Source organism: Coregonus clupeaformis, unplaced genomic scaffold (assembly GCF_020615455.1).
Source record: "Coregonus clupeaformis isolate EN_2021a unplaced genomic scaffold, ASM2061545v1 scaf1331, whole genome shotgun sequence".
In the NCBI taxonomy this organism is placed as follows: domain Eukaryota; kingdom Metazoa; phylum Chordata; class Actinopteri; order Salmoniformes; family Salmonidae; genus Coregonus; species Coregonus clupeaformis.
This window is the reverse complement of record NW_025534785.1, coordinates 135,615-152,715: the sequence shown is the minus strand read 5'-3', so window position 1 is coordinate 152,715 and position 17,101 is coordinate 135,615. Positions and strand designations below refer to the sequence as shown.

The window sequence follows — 17,101 nt, the reverse complement described above, 5'->3', positions numbered from 1 at the left end:
CAGGGTTCCTTCCCTGTAGTGTGATACCTCATATAGACAGGGTTCCTGTCGAGTGGTGATACCTCATATAGACAGGGTTTCCTGTAGGACCTGTAGTGTGAGTACCTCATATAGACAGGGTTTCCTGTAGTGTGATACCTCATATAGACAGGGTTCCTGTAGGACCTGTAGTGCGATACACTCATGACAGGGTTCTGTGAGTGTGATACCTCATATAGACAGGGTTTCTTGTAGTGTGATACCCATCATAGACAGGGTTCCACTTGTAGACCTGTAGTGTGATACCTCCTTAGACAGGGTTTCCTGTAGGACACCTGTACTGTGATACCTCATATAGACAGGGTTTCCTGTAGTGTGATACCTCATATAGACAGGGTTTCCTGTAGGACCTGTTAGTGATGATACCTCATAGACAGGGTTTCCTGTAGTGTGATACTCAATAGACAGGGTTTCCTGTAGTGTGATACCTCATTGACAGGTTTCCTGTACGGGTCCTGTAGTGTGAGTACCTCATAGACAGGGTTTCCTGGGACCTGAGTGTGATACCTCATATGACAGGGTTTCCTGTAGTGTGATACCTCATATAGACAGGGTTTCCTGTAGGCCCTGAGTAATACCTCCCTATAGACAGGGTTTCCTGTAGTGTGATACCTCATATAGACAGGGTTTCCTAGGACCTGTAGTGTGATACCTCCTATAGACAGGGTTTCCTGTAGTTTCTCTGACCTGTAGTGTGATACCTCAGACAGGGTTTCCTGTAGTGTGATACCTCATATAGACAGGGTTTCCTGTGGTTAGTGTGATACCTCATGTAGACAGGGTTTCCTGTGAGTGTGATACCTCATATAGACAGGGGTTTCCTGATGGGACCTGTAGTGTGATACCTCATATAGACAGGGTTTCCTGTAGGACCTGTAGTGATGATACCTCATATAGACAGGGTTTGGACCTGTAGTGTGATACCTCATAAGACAGGGTTTCCTGTACCTTTTGTGATACCTCATACCCTAGACAGGGTTTCCTGTGAACCTGTAGTGATACCTCATATAGACAGGGTTTCCTGTAGACCTGTAGTGTGATACCTCCGATATAGACAGGGTTTCCTGTAGTGTGATACCTCATATAGACAGGGTTTCCTGTAGTGTGATACCTCATATAGACAGGGTTTCCTGTAGTGTGATACCTCATATAGACAGGGTTTCCTGTGGTGTGATACCTCTATAGACAGGGTTTCTGTAGTGTGATACCTCATAGACAGGGTTTCCTGTAGTGTGATACCTCATAGACAGGGTTTCTGTAGACCCAGTGATACCTCATATAGACAGGGTTTCCTGCAGGACCTGTAGTGTGATACCTCATATAGACAGGGTTTCCTGTAGGACCTTATGTGATACCTCATAGACAGGGTTTCCTGTAGGACCTGAGTGTGATACCTCTATATAGACAGGGTTTCCTGTAGTGTGATACCTCATATAGACAGGGTTTCCTAGACCTTAGTGTGATACCTCACCTAGACAGGGTTCCTGTAGGACCTGTAGTGTGATACCTCATATAGACAGGGTTTCCTGTAGTGTGATACCTCATAGACAGGGTTTTCCTGTAGTGTGATACCTCATTGTAGACAGGGTTTCCTGTAGTGTGATACCTCATAGACAGGGTTTCCTGTGGGACCTGTAGTGTGATACCTCATATAGACAGGGTTTCCTGTAGGACCTGTAGTGTGATACCTCATAGACAGGGTTTCCTGTAGGTGTGATACCTCACTTATAGACAGGGTTTCCTGTAGTGTGATACCTCATATAGACAGGGTTTCCTGTAGGCCCTGTAGTGTGATACCTCATATAGACAGGGTTTCCTGTAGGACCTAGTGTGATACCTCACATAGACAGGGTTTCCGTAGGCCTGTAGTGTGATACCTCATATAGACAGGGTTTCCTCGTAGTGTGATACCTCACATAGACAGGGTTTCTGGTGTGATACCTCATATAGACAGGGTTTCCTGTGGGACCTGTAGTGGATACCTCCCATAAGACAGGGTTTCTTGTAGGACCTGTAGTGTGGATACCTCATTATAGACAGGGTTTCTGCAGTGTGATACCTCATATCAGACAGGGTTTCCTGTAGGACCTGTAGGTGATACCTCATATAGACAGGGTTTCCTGTTGTGATACCTCATATAGCAGGGTTTCCTGTAGTGGACCTGTAGTGTGATACCTCCTATAGACAGGGTTTCCTGTAGGACCTGTAGTGTGATACCTCATATAGACAGGGTTTCCTGTAGTGTGATACCTCATATAGACAGGGTTTCCTGTAGACCTCGTAGTGTGATACCTCCCATAGACAGGGTTTCCTGTAGGACCTGTAGTGTGATACCTCATATAGACAGGTTTCCTGTAGCTTGTGATACCTCATATAGACAGGGTTTCTGAGGACCTGTAGTGTGAGTACCAATAGACAGGTTCTCCAGACAACCTGTAGTGTGATACCTCATAGACAGGGTTTCCTGTGGTGTGATACCTCATATGACAGGGTTTTCTGTTTTCTGTAGTGTGATACCTCATATAGACAGGGTTTCAGGACCTGTAGTGTGATACCTCATATAGACAGGGTTCCTTTAGGCCCTGTAGTGTGATACCTCATATAGACAGGGTTCCTGTAGTGTGATACCTCATATAGACAGGGTTTTCCTGTAGGCCTGTAGTGTGATACCTCACTTTAGACAGGGTTTCTGTAGCTGTGATACCTCATATAGACAGGGTTTCCTGTAGGACCTGTAGTGTGATACCTCATATAGACAGGGTTTCCTGTAGGACCTGTAGTGTGATACCCTCATATAGACAGGGTTTCCTGTAGGACCTGTAGTGTGATACCTCATATAGACAGGGTTTCGCCTTAGTGTGATACCTCATATAGACAGGGTTTCCTGTAGGTGTGATACCTCATATAGACAGGGTTTCCTGTAGTGTGATACCTCTATAGACAGGGTTTCCTGTAGTGTAGTGTGATACCTCATATAGACAGGGTTTCCTGTAGACCTGAGTGTGATACCTCATATAGACAGGGTTCCTGTAGTGTGATACCTCATATAGACAGGGTTTCCTGTGAGTGTGATACCTCCTACAGACAGGGTTTCCTGTGAGTGGATACCTCATATAGACAGGGTTTCCTGTAGGAAGTGTGATACCTCATGTAGACAGGGTTTCCTGTAGTAGTGTGATACCTCATATAGACAGGGTTTCCTGTAGTGTGATACCTCATATAGACAGGGTTTCCTGTGGACCTGTAGTTGTGATACCTCATACAGACAGGGCTTCCCTGTAGTGTGATACTCCTCATATAGACAGGGTTTCCTGTAGGACCTGTAGTGTGATACCTCATATAGACAGGGTTTCCTGTAGTGTGATACCTCATATAGACAGGGTTTCCTGTACGATGTGATACCTCATAGACAGGGTTTCCTGTAGTGTGATACCTCCTATAGACAGGGTTTCCTGTAGGCCTGTAGTGTGATACCTCATATAGACAGGTTTCCTGTAGTGTGATACCTCACATAGACAGGGTTTCTCTGTAGACCTGTTGTGATACCTCATATAGACAGGGTTTCCTGTAGTGTGATACCTCATAAGACAGGGTTTCCTGTAGGACCTGTAGTGTGATACCTCATATAGACAGGGTTTCCTGTAGGACCTGTAGTGTGATACCTCATATAGACAGGGTTTCCTGTAGTGTGATACCTCATAGACAGGGTTTCCTGGTAGTGTGATACCTCATAGACAGGGTTTCCTGTAGTGTGATACCTCATATAGACAGGGGTTTCACTGTAGTGAGTGATACCTCATATAGACAGGGTTTCCTGTAGGATCGTCCTGTAGTGTGATACCTCATATAGACAGGGTTTCCTGTAGGACCTGTAGGTGATACCTCATATAGACAGGGTTTCCTGTAGTGTGATACCTCATAAGACAGGGTTTCCTGTAGCTGTGATACTCATATAGACAGGGTTTCCTGTGAGTGTGATACCTCATATAGACAGGGTTTCCTGTAGGATGTGATACCTCATATAGACAGGGTTTCCTGTAGGACCTGTAGTGTGATACCTCATATAGACAGGTTTCGACTGTAGTGTGATACCTCATATAGACAGGGTTTCCTGTAGTGTGATACCTCATATAGACAGGGTTTCTTAGTGGACCTGTAGTGTGATACCTCATATAGACAGGGTTTCCTGTAGTGTGATACCTCATTATAGAGAGGGTTTCCTGTAGGACCTGTGTGTGATACCTCCTATAGACAGGGTTTCCTGTAGTGTGATACTCATATAGACAGGGTTTCCTGTAGGACTTAGTGTGATACCTCATATAGACAGGGTTTCCTGTGGACCTGTAGTGTGATACCTCATAAGACAGGGTTTCTGTGGTAGTTGATACCTCATATAGACAGGGTTTCCTGGTAGACTGACAGGGTTTCCTGTAGTGTGATACCTCATATAGACAGGGTTTCCTGTAGGACCTGTAGTGTGATACCTCATATAGACAGGGTTTCCAGTGTGATACCTCATATAGACAGGGTTTCCTGTATGGATACCTCATATAGACAGGGTTTCCTGTAGGACCTGTAGTGTGATACCTCATATAGACAGGGTTTCCTGTAGGACCTGTAGTGTGATACCTCATATAGACAGGGTTTCCTGTAGCTGTGATACCTCATATAGAACAGGGTTTCCTGTAGGGACCTGTAGTGATGCCTCATATAGACAGGGTTTTTTCCTGTAGTGTGATACCTCATATAGACAGGGTTTCCTGTAGATGTGATACCTCATAAGACAGGGTTTCGCAGTGGTGATACCTCACATAGACAGGGTTTCCTGTAGGACCTGTAGTGTGATACCTCATATAGACAGGGTTTCCTGTAGTGTGATACCTCATATAGACAGGGTTTCCTGTAGGACCTGTAGTGTGATACCTCATATAGACAGGGTTTCCTGTAGGACTTGTGATACCTCATATAGACAGGGTTTCCTGTAGACAGTGTGATACCTCATATAGACAGGGTTTCCTGTAGTGTGATACCTCATATAGACAGGGTTTCCTGTAGTGTGATACCTCATATAGACAGGGTTTCCTGTTGGACCTGTAGTGTGATACCTCATATAGACAGGGTTTCCCCTGTAGTGTGGATATCTCCCTTATAGACAGGGTTTCTGTAGTGTGATACCTCATATAGACAGGGTTTCTGTAGGACCTGTAGTGTGATACCTCATGACAGGGTTTCTTAGGACCTGTAGTGTGATACCTCATAGACAGGGTTTCCTGTAGTGTGATACCTCATATAGACAGGTTTCCTGTAGTGTGATACCTCATATAGACAGGGTTTCTGTAGTGTGATACCTCATATAGACAGGGTTTCCTGTAGGTGTGATACCTCATATAGACAGGGTTTCCTGTAGGACCTGTAGTGTGATACCTCATATAGACAGGGTTTCCTGTAGTGTGATACCTCATTAGACAGGGTTTCCTGTAGGACCTGTAGTGTGATACCTCATAACAGGGTTTCCTTAGTGTGATACCTCATATAGACAGGGTTTCCTGTAGACCTGTAGTGTGATACCTCATATAGACAGGGTTTCCTGTAGGACCTGTAGTGTGATACCTCATATAGACAGGGTTTGTAGTGTGATACCTCATATGACAGGGTTTCGTAGTGATACCTCATATAGACAGGGTTCCCTGTAGGACCTGTAGTGTGATACCTCATTAGACAGGGTTTCCTGTAGATGTGATACCTCATATAGACAGGGTTTCTGTAGTGTGATACCTCATATAGACAGGGTTTCCTGTAGGACCTGTAGTGTGATACCTCATATAGACAGGGTTTCCTGTAACAGGGATACCTCATATAGACAGGGTTTCCTGTAGGACCTGTAGTGTGATACCTCATATAGACAGGGTTTCCTGTAGGTGTGATACCTCATATAGACAGGGTTTCCGAGACTTAGTGACCTCATATAGACAGGGTTTCCTGTAGGAAGTGTGATACCTCATATAGACAGGGTTTCCTGTAGTGTGATACCTCATATAGACAGGGTTTCTGTAGTGTGATACCTCATATAGACAGGGTTTCCTGTAGGACCTGTAGTGTGATACCTCATATGACAGGGTCTGTGGACCTGTAGTGTGATACCTCATATAGACAGGGTTTCCTGTAGGACTGTAGTGTGATACCTCATATAGACAGGGTTTCCTGTAGTGTGATACCCTAAGACAGGGTTTCCTGTAGGACCTGTAGTGTGATACCTCATATAGACAGGGTTTCCTGTAGGCCCTGTAGTGTGATACCTCATATAGACAGGGTTTCCTGTAGTGTGATACCTCATATAGACAGGGTTTCCTGTAGTGTGATACCTCATATAGACAGGGTTTCCTGTAGGACCTGTAGTGTGATACCTCATATAGACAGGGTTTCCTGTAGTGTGATACCTCATATAGACAGGGTTTCCTGTAGTGTGATACCTCATATAGACAGGGTTTCCTGTAGGACCTGTAGTGTGATACCTCATATAGACAGGGTTTCCTGTAGGTGTGATACCTCATATAGACAGGGTTTCCTGTAGGACCTGTAGTGTGATACCTCATATAGACAGGGTTCCTGTAGACCTGTAGTGTGATACCTCATATGACAGGGTTTCCTGTAGGACCTGTAGTGTGATACCTCATATAGACAGGGTTTAGCCTGTAGTGTGATACCTCATATAGACAGGGTTTCCTGTAGGACCTGTATGTGATACCTCATATAGACAGGGTTTCCTGTAGTGTGATACTTCATATAGACAGGGTTTCCTGTAGGACCTGTAGTGTGATACCTCATATAGACAGGGTTTCCTGTAGGACCTGTGTGATACCTCATATAGACAGGGTTTCCTGTAGTGTGATACCTCATATAGACAGGGTTTCCTGTAGTGTGATACCTCCTTAGACAGGGTTTCCTGTAAGTGTGATACCTCATTAGACAGGGTTTCCTGTAGTGTGATACCTCATATAGACAGGGTTTCCTGTAGTGTGATACCTCATATAGACAGGGTTTCCTGTAGACCTGTGGTGTGATACCTCATATAGACAGGGTTTCCTGTAGTGTGATACCTCATATAGACAGGGTTTCCTGGGACCTGTAGTGTGATACCTCATAAGACAGGGTTTCCTGTAGGACCTGTAGTGTGATACCTCATATAGACAGGGTTTCCTGTAGTGTGATACCTCATATAGACAGGGTTTCCTGTAAGTGTGATACCTATACAGGGTTTCCTGTGATTGTATACCTCATATAGACAGGGTTTCTGTAGGACCTGTAGTGTGATACCTCATATAGAAGGGTTTCCTGCAGTGTGATACCTCATATAGACAGGGTTTCCCTGTAGTGTGATACCTCTTATAGACAGGGTTTCCTGTAGTGTGATACCCTCATATAGACAGGGTTTCCGGACCTGTAGTGTGATACCTCATATAGACAGGGTTTCCTGTAGGACCTGTAGTGTGATACCTCATATAGACAGGGTCTGTGCCCTTAGTGTGATACCTCATATAGACAGGGTTTCACTGTAGTGTGATACCTCATATAGACAGGGTTTCCTGGTGTGATACCTCATATAGACAGGGTTTCCTGTAGTGTGATACCTCCTATAGACAGGGTTTCTGCTGTAGTGTGATACCTCTTTAGACAGGGTTTCCTGCAGGACCTGTAGTGTGATACCTCATATAGACAGGGTTTCCTGTAGTGTGATACCTCATATAGACAGGGTTTCCTAGGACCTGTAGTGTGATACCTCATGTAGACAGGGTTTCGCAGGGAGTGTGATACCTCATATAGACAGGGTTTCCTGTAGTGTGATACCTCATATAGACAGGGTTTCCTGTAGTGTGATACCTCATATAGACAGGGTTTCCTGTAGGACCTGTAGTGTGATACCTCATATAGACAGGGTTTCCTGTAGACCTGTAGTGATACCTCATATAGACAGGGTTTCCCTGTGGACCTGTAGTGCTGATACCTCATAGACAGGGTTTCCTGTAGTGTGATACCTCATATAGACAGGGTTTCCTGTAGTGTGATACCTCATATAGACAGGGTTTCCTGTAGTGTGATACCTCATATAGACAGGGTTTCCTGTAGTATGTGATACCTCACATAGACAGGGTTTCCTGTAGGACCTGTAGTGTGATACCTCATATAGACAGGGTTTCTGTAGCCTGTAGTGTGATACCTCATATAGACAGGGTTTCCTGTAGGACCTGTAGTGTGATACCTCAATAGACAGGGTTCCTGTGGGACCTGTAGTGTGATACCTCCTATAGACAGGGTTTCCTTAGTGTGATACCTCACAGTTCCGCTCATATAGACAGGGTTTCCTGTAGTGTGATACCTCATATAGACAGGGTTCCTGCGGGACCTAGTGTGATACCTCATATAGACAGGGTTTCCTGTAGGACCGTGTGATACCTCATATAGACAGGGTTTCCTGTAGTGTGATACCTCATATAGACAGGGTTTCCTGTAGGACCTGTAGTGTGATACCTCATATAGACAGGGTTTCCTGTAGTGTGATACCTCATATAGACAGTGTTTCCTGTAGTGTGATACCTCATATAGACAGGGTTTCCTGTAGTGTGATACCTCATATAGACAGGGTTTCCTGTAGTGTGATACCTCATATAGACAGGGTTTCCTGTAGTGTGATACCTCATATAGACAGGGTTTCCTGTAGGACCTGTAGTGTGATACCTCATATAGACAGGGTTTCCTGTAGGACCTGTAGTGTGATACACTCATATAGACAGGGTTTCCTGTAGGGCCTTAGTGTGATACCTCATATAGACAGGGTTTCCTGTAGGACCTGTAGTGTGATACCTCATATAGACAGGGTTTCCTGTAGTGTGATACCCTGTAGGACCGTGTGATACCTCATATAGACAGGGTTTCCTGTAGTGTGATACCTCTCTATAGACAGGGTTTCCTGTAGGACCTGTAGTGTGATACCTCATATAGACAGGGTTTCCTGTAGACCTGTAGTGTGATACCTCATATAGACAGGGTTTCCTGTAGTGTGATACCTCATATAGACAGGGTTTCCTGTAGGACCTGTAGTGTGATACCTCATATAGACAGGGTTTCCTGTAGGACCTGTAGTGTGATACCTCATATAGACAGGGTTTCCTGTAGGACCTGTAGTGTGATACCTCATATAGACAGGGTTTCCTGTAGGACCTGTAGTGTGATACCTCATATAGACAGGGTTTCCTGTAGTGTGATACCTCATATAGACAGGGTTTCCTGTAGTGTGATACCTCATATAGACAGGGTTTCCTGTAGGCCCTGTAGTGTGATACCTCATATAGACAGGGTTTCCCCCTGTAGTGTGATACCTCATATAGACAGGGTTTCCTGTAGTGTGATACCCATATACAGGGTTTGCCTGTAGTGTGATACCTCATATAGACAGGGTTTCCTGTAGGACCTGTAGTGTGATACCTCATATAGACAGGGTTTCCTGTAGTGTGATACCTCATAAGACAGGGTTTACCTGTAGTTATACCTCATATAGACAGGGTTTCCTGTAGTGTATACCTCATAAGACAGGGTTTCACCTGTAGTGTGATACCTCATATAGACAGGGTTTCCTGTAGTGTGAACCTCATATAGACAGGGTTTCCTGTAGGACCTGTAGTGTGATACCTCATAAGACAGGGTTTCCTGTAGTGTGATACCTCATGCAGGGTTTCCTGTAGTGTGATACCTCATACTAGACAGGGTTTCCTGTAGGACCTGTAGTGTGATACCTCATATAGACAGGGTTTCCTGTAGTGTGATACCTCATAGACAGGGTTTCCTGTAGTGTGATACCTCATATAGACAGGGTTTCCTGTAGGACCTGCAGTGTGATACCTCATATAGACAGGGTTTCCTGTAGTGTGATACCTCATATAGACAGGGTTTCCTGTAGGACCTGTAGTGTGATACCTCATATAGACAGGGTTTCCTGTAGTGTGATACCTCATATAGACAGGGTTTCCTGTAGGACCTGTAGTGTGATACCTCATATAGACAGGGTTTCCTGTAGTGTGATACCTCATATAGACAGGGTTTCCTGTAGGACCTGTAAGTGATGACAGGTGATACCTCATAGACAGGGTTTCCTGTAGGACCTGTAGTGTGATACCTCATATAGACAGGGTTTCCTGTAGTGTGATCCTCTGACAGGGTTTCCTGTAGTGTGATACCTCATATAGACAGGGTTTCCTGTAGTGTGATACCTCATATAGACAGGGTTTCCTGTAGTGTGATACCTCATATAGACAGGGTTTCCTGAGACAGTGTAGAGCCCACCCACCCATCCTTTCTTAAACCCCTCTGGGTTAATGGCCTTGGGATTCCCTATGAGCCAGCATTTATCTGGCGGGCAGCCAGGCCTTTCTTAGAAATATATCAAATGATCAAATAAACTTGTCCTAAGCATTATGGAATGACATTTTTGTCAAATTTTAAAAACTTTAAAATCTAATCTAATCAAAGTATTTTTTTCCAGCAAATGCAAACAGAAAGACGTTCAAGTCCAGCCTTACACCAGGGTGGTACTACCTCGGGAGGAAGATGGTGAGAGGAACGCTTTAGATTCAGGCTGAACTTTTTATATGTAGTAAAAAATAGATACAACTCATAGTCTGATATGATTGATCACTACTCTATTTTGTCTGGCTGCAGGATACGGCTGACTTTGAGTGGGTGATGTGGTTCTCTACATTCCGGGACCACATCCTCTTCGCCCTGTCTGGTCACGTGATCTTCGCTAAGATCTGCTCCATGCTGGCTCCACAGGTGGGTTTACATCTGCAACACTCTGTCCAAAATGGTCGAATGGTCAAATATATATCCATATGTTTAAATATATACAGTACATAAAGATCTATCCATAGACTTTGCTCTGTGTATGCTTGTGACCTTCGAGAAAAGAGAAAACAGCTTCTAATTGGTGCAACACATCACATTGACAATATGATCAATGACATTTATGTCCATTTAATGACATTTATGTCCATCTTCTGAATGAATCAACTACACCCAATATCATTATGTACCCAGAGGACTGAAACAAGGACAGCCTGTCTGTCTGTCCACAGCATAGGTCCCGGATGTACATGTTCATTAATTAATTCATTAATTAATTAATTAATTCATTCATTCATTCAGTCGGTCTGTTTGTCTGTCTGTCTGTCTCTCTGTCTGTCCACAGCATAGGTCCCGGATGTACATGTTCATGAATTCATTCATTCATTCATTCAGTCTGTCTGTCTGTCTGCCTGTATGTCTGTCTGTCTGTCCACAGCATAGGTCCCTGGTGTACATGTTGACTCTTTCTCTCTGTCTGTCCACAGCATAGGTCCCTGGTGTACATGGGTTATGGTATCCTGGCGGTGCTGGTCTCTATGGGTTGGACCTTCACCACTCTGATCCTGTCCCACTGTGTACTGCTCTACAGTATCTCTCTGGTTAAACTGCGCTGGCTCTGCTTCCTAGCTGGACTCACCATCCTGTCCACATTCAAGATGGAACCATTCATATCCTGGCAGGTATGAAGAATACACTACTATACTATGTTACTGCTATTCATTACTACTGGGCGGCAGGTAGCCTAGTGGTAAGAGAGGAGAGCCAGCAACTGGAGGGGAACAATCTGACGGGAAGTGAGCTGACAACCGGAGGGTTGCTGGTATCAAATCCTAGATGCCATCGCCTTCCGTTGTGCCCTTGAGTAAAGCACTGAACCCCCCACAACAACAGCTCCCGGGCGCCCAGTGTGGCAGCCCCCCGCACCTCTCCTAAAAATGTGTGTATGTGTGTCTTTCGGAGAGGTTGGGTTAAAAGTGGAAGTCAAATTTCGGTTGGATCTTGTGTGCAATTTATCAACAAACTATTATACTATTACTCTATTGCTACTATACTATTACTATACTATTAATATATTACTATACTACCACTATACTATTAGTATACTGCTACTATACTATTACTGTACTATTAATATAATACTATACTACTACTATACTATTAGTATACTGCCACTATACTGCTACTATACTATTACTATACCATTACTATGCTATTACTATACTATTACAGAACTATTACTATATTACTATACTACCACTATGCTATTAGTATACTGCTACTATACTATTAATATAATACTATACTACCACTATACTATTAGTATACTGCTACTATACTATTACTGTACTATTAATATAATACTATACTACCACTATACTATTACTATACTGCTACTATACTATTAGTATACTACCACTATGCTATTAGTATACTGCTACTATACTATTAATATAATACTATACTACCACTATACTATTAGTATACTATTACCATACAATTACTATACTATCAATATAATACTAGACTACCACTACACTATTAGTATACTAACACTATACTATTAGTATACTACCAATATACTGTTACTATACTACCACTATACTATTAGTATACTACCACTATACTATTAGTATACTACCACTATACTATTACTATACTACCACTATACTGTTACTATACTACCACTATACTATTAGTATACCACCACTATACTATTAGTTTACTGCTGCTATACTATTACTATACTACAACTATACTATTACTATACTACTACCATACTATTAATATAATACTATACTACCACTTTACTATTGGTATACTGCTACTATACTATTACTGTACTGCTACTATGCTATTACTATACTGCTACTATGCTATTAGTATACCACCACTATACTATTAGTATACTGCTACTATACTATTACTTTACTACAACTATACTATTACTATACTGCTACTATACTATTAATATAATACTATACTGATACTATACTATTACTATACTACCACTTTACTGTTACTATACTACCACTATACTATTACTATACTTCTACTATACCATTACTATACTACAACTATACTATCGCTATACTATCTATTACTATACTACCACTATGCTATTACTATACTACCCATATACTGTTACTATACTACAACTATGCTATTACTATACTACTACTATACTATTAGTATACTACCACTATACTATTACTATACTACCACTATACTATTACTATGCTACCACTATACCATTACTATACTATTACTATACTATTACCATACTGCTACTATACTATTACTAAACTGCTGCTATACTATTACTATACTACCACTATACTATTGCTATACTGCAACTATACTATTACTATACTACCACTTTACTATTACTATACTACCACTATACTATTACTATACTATTACTATACTATTACTATACTGCTACTATACTATTACTATACCACCACTATACTATTACTATACTACCACTATACTATTACTATGCTTCCACTATACTATTACTATACTATTGCTATACTATTACCATACTGCTACTATACTATTGCTATACTGCTACTATACTATTACTATACTACCACTATACTATTGCTATACTACCACTATACTATTAGTATACTACCACTATACTATTACTATACTACCACTATACTATTACTACACTGCTACTACTATGCTGCTATTACAAATTTTTATTTAAATTTTATTTTTAGGGGGTAGATCAGCTTTAATTATGCAGATAGATTGTAACTTCCATCAATGTAATTGTCTGCATCACTTCCAATCCCCCATATATTGTTTTCACACAAATATATATACACTACCGGTCAAATGTTTTAGAACACCTACTAATTTTTACTATTTTCTACATTGTACTATGAAATAACACATATGGAATCATCTAGTAACCAAAAAAGTGTTAAACACTTAAAAAAGCCACCCTTTGCCTTGATGACAGCTTTGCACACCATTTCCGCAACCAGCTTCACCTGGAATGCTTTTCCAACAGTCTTGAAGGAGTTCCCACATATGCTGAGCACTTGTTGGCTGCTTTTCCTTCACTCTGCGGTTCGACTCATCCCAAACCATCTCAACTTGGTTGAGGTCGGGGGATTGTGGAGGCCAGGTCATCTGATGCAGCACTCCATCACTCTCCTTCTTGGTAAAATAGCCCATACACAGCCTGGAGGTGTGTTGGGTCATTGTCCTGTTGAAAAACAAATGATAGTCCCACTAAGCCCAAACCAGATGGGATGGCGTTTCACTGCAGAATGCTGTATTAGCCATGCTGGTTAAGTGTGCCTTGAATTCTAAATAAATCACAGACAGTGTAACCAGCAATGCACCCCCACACCATAACACCTCCTCCTCCATGTTTTACGGTGGGATATACACATGTGGAGATCATCCGTTCACCCACACCGCATCTCACAAAGACACAGCGGTTGGAACCAAAAATCTCAAATTTGGACTCCAGACCAAAGGACTAATCTCCACCAGTCTAATGTCCATTGCTCGTGTTTCTTGGCCCAAGCAAGTCTTCTTATTATTGGTGTCCTTTAGTAGTGGTTTCTTTGCAGCAATTCGACCATGAATGTCTGATTCACACAGTCTCCTCTGAACAGTTGATGTTGAGATGTGTCTGTTACTTGAACTCTGTGAAGCATTTATTTGGGATGCAATTTCCGAAGCTGGTAACTCTAATGAACTTATCCTCTGCAGCAGAGGTAACTCTGGGTCTTCGATTCCTGTGGCGGTCCTCATGAGAGCCAGTTTCATCATAGCGCTTGATGGTTTTTGCGACTGCAATTGAAGAAACTTTGAAAGTTCTTGAAATGTTCCGTATTGACTGACCTTCATGTCTTAAAGTAATGATGGACTGTTGTTTCCCTTTGCTTATTTTAGCTGTTTTTGCCATAATATGGACTTGGTCTTTTACCAAATAGGGCTATCTTCTGTATACCCCCCTACCTTGTCACAACACAACTGATTGGCTCAAACGCATTAAGAAGGAAATAAATTCACCTTTTAATTGAAATGCATTACAGGTGACATATGTGTAATTTCATAGTTTTGATATCTTTACTATTATTCTACAATGTAGAAAACAGTAAAAATAAAGAAAAACCCTTGAATGAGTAGGTGTTCTTAAACTTTTGACCGGTAGTGTATATACAGTGGGGAAAAAAAGTGTTTAGTCAGCCACCAATTGTGCAAGTTATCCCATTTAGAAATATGAGAGAGGTCTGTAATTTTCATCATAGGTACACGTCAACTATGACAGACAAAATGAGGAAAAAAAATCCAGAAAATCACATTGTAGGATTTTTTATGAATTTATTTGCAAATTATGGTGGAAAATAAGTATTTGGTCACCTACAAACAAGCAAGATTTCTGGCTCTCACAGACCTGTAACTTCTTCTTTAAGAGGCTCCTCTGTCCTCCACTCGTTACCTGTATTAATGGCACCTGCTTGAACTTGTTATCAGTATACAAGACACCTGTCTACAACCTCAAACAGTCACACTCCAAACTCCACTATGGCCAAGACCAAAGAGCTGTCAAAGGACACCAGAAACAAAATTGTAGACCTGCACCAGGCTGGGAAGACTGAATCTGCAATAGGTAAGCAGCTTGGTTGAAGAAATCAACTGTGGGAGCAATTATTAGGAAATGGAAGACATACAAGAACACTGATAATCTCCCTCGATCTGGGGCTCCACGCAAGATCTCACCCCGTGGGGTCAAAATGATCACAAGAAAGGTCAGTAAAAATCCCAGAACCACACGGGGGGACATAGTGAATGACCTGCAGAGAGCTGGGACCAAAGTAACAAAGCCTACCATCAGTAATACACTACGCCGCCAGGGACTCAAATCCTGCAGTGCCAGACGTGTCCCCCTGCTTAAGCCAGTACATGTCCAGGCCCGTCTGAAGTTTGCTAGAGTGCATTTGGATGATCCAGAAGAGGATTGGGAGAATGTCATATGGTCAGATGAAACCAAAATATAACTTTTTGGTAAAAACTCAACTCGTCGTGTTTGGAGGACAAAGAATGCTGAGTTGCATCCAAAGAACACCATACCTACTGTGAAGCATGGGGGTGGAAACATCATGCTTTGGGGCTGTTTTTCTGCAAAGGGACCAGGACGACTGATCCGTGTAAAGGAAAGAATGAATGGGGCCATGTATCGTGAGATTTTGAGTGAAAACCTCCTTCCATCAGCAAGGGCATTGAAGATGAAACGTGGCTGGGTCTTTCAGCATGACAATGATCCCAAACACACCGGGCAACGAAGGAGTGGCTTCGTAAGAAGCATTTGAAGGTCCTGGAGTGGCCTAGCCAGTCTACAGATCTCAACCCCATAGAAAATCTTTGGAGGGAGTTGAAAGTCCGTGTTGCCCAGCGACAGCCCCAAAACATCATTGCTCTAGAGGAGATCTGCATGGAGGAATGGGCCAAAATACCAGCAACAGTGTGGGAAAACCTTGTGAAGACTTACATAAAACGTTTGACCTGTGTCATTGCAAGCAAAGGGTATATAACAAAGTATTGAGAAACTTTTGTTATTGACCAAATACTTATTTTCCACCATAATTTGCAAATAAATTCATAAAAAATCCTACAATGTGATTTTCTGGAAAATGTTTTCTCATTTTGTCTGTCATAGTTGACGTGTACCTATGATGAAAATTACAGGCCTGTCTCATCTTTTTAAGTGGGAGAACTTGCACAATGGGTGGCTGACTAAATACTTTTTTTCCCCACTGTATATACACTGCCGTTTAAAAGTTGGGGTCACTTAGAAATGTCCTTGTTTTCGAAAGAAAAGCAACATTTTTCTCCATTAAAATAACTTCAAACTGATCAGAAATACAGTGTAGACATTGTTAATGTTGTAAATGGCTATTGTAGCTGGAAACGGCATATTTTCTATGGAATATCTACATAGGCGTACAGAGGCCGATTATCAGCAACCATCAGTTCTGTGTTCCAATGGCACGTTGTGTTTGCTAATCCAAGTTTATCATTTTAAAAGGCTAATTGATCATTAGAAAACCCTTTTGCAAATGTTAGCACAGCTGAAAACTGTTGTGCTGATTAAAGAAGCAATAAAACTGGCCTTTTTGAGACTAGTTGAGTATCT

General features: G+C 42.1%; 1 protein-coding gene across 1 annotated transcript in view; it reads left to right on the top strand.

Moving 5' to 3' along the window:
* Nucleotides 1-10,560: 10,560 nt before the first annotated feature.
* The window catches only part of LOC123481278 (protein-cysteine N-palmitoyltransferase HHAT-like protein), a gene marked incomplete at its 5' end in the record, with an annotated part of 48,630 nt that continues 42,089 nt past the window's right edge, over nt 10,561-17,101 (top strand). The window contains 3 exons of the mRNA XM_045218058.1: nt 10,561-10,641; nt 10,750-10,863; nt 11,421-11,615. Coding sequence (XP_045073993.1) covers nt 10,561-10,641; nt 10,750-10,863; nt 11,421-11,615 — 390 coding nt within the window. The remainder of the gene's footprint in view (nt 10,642-10,749; nt 10,864-11,420; nt 11,616-17,101) is intronic.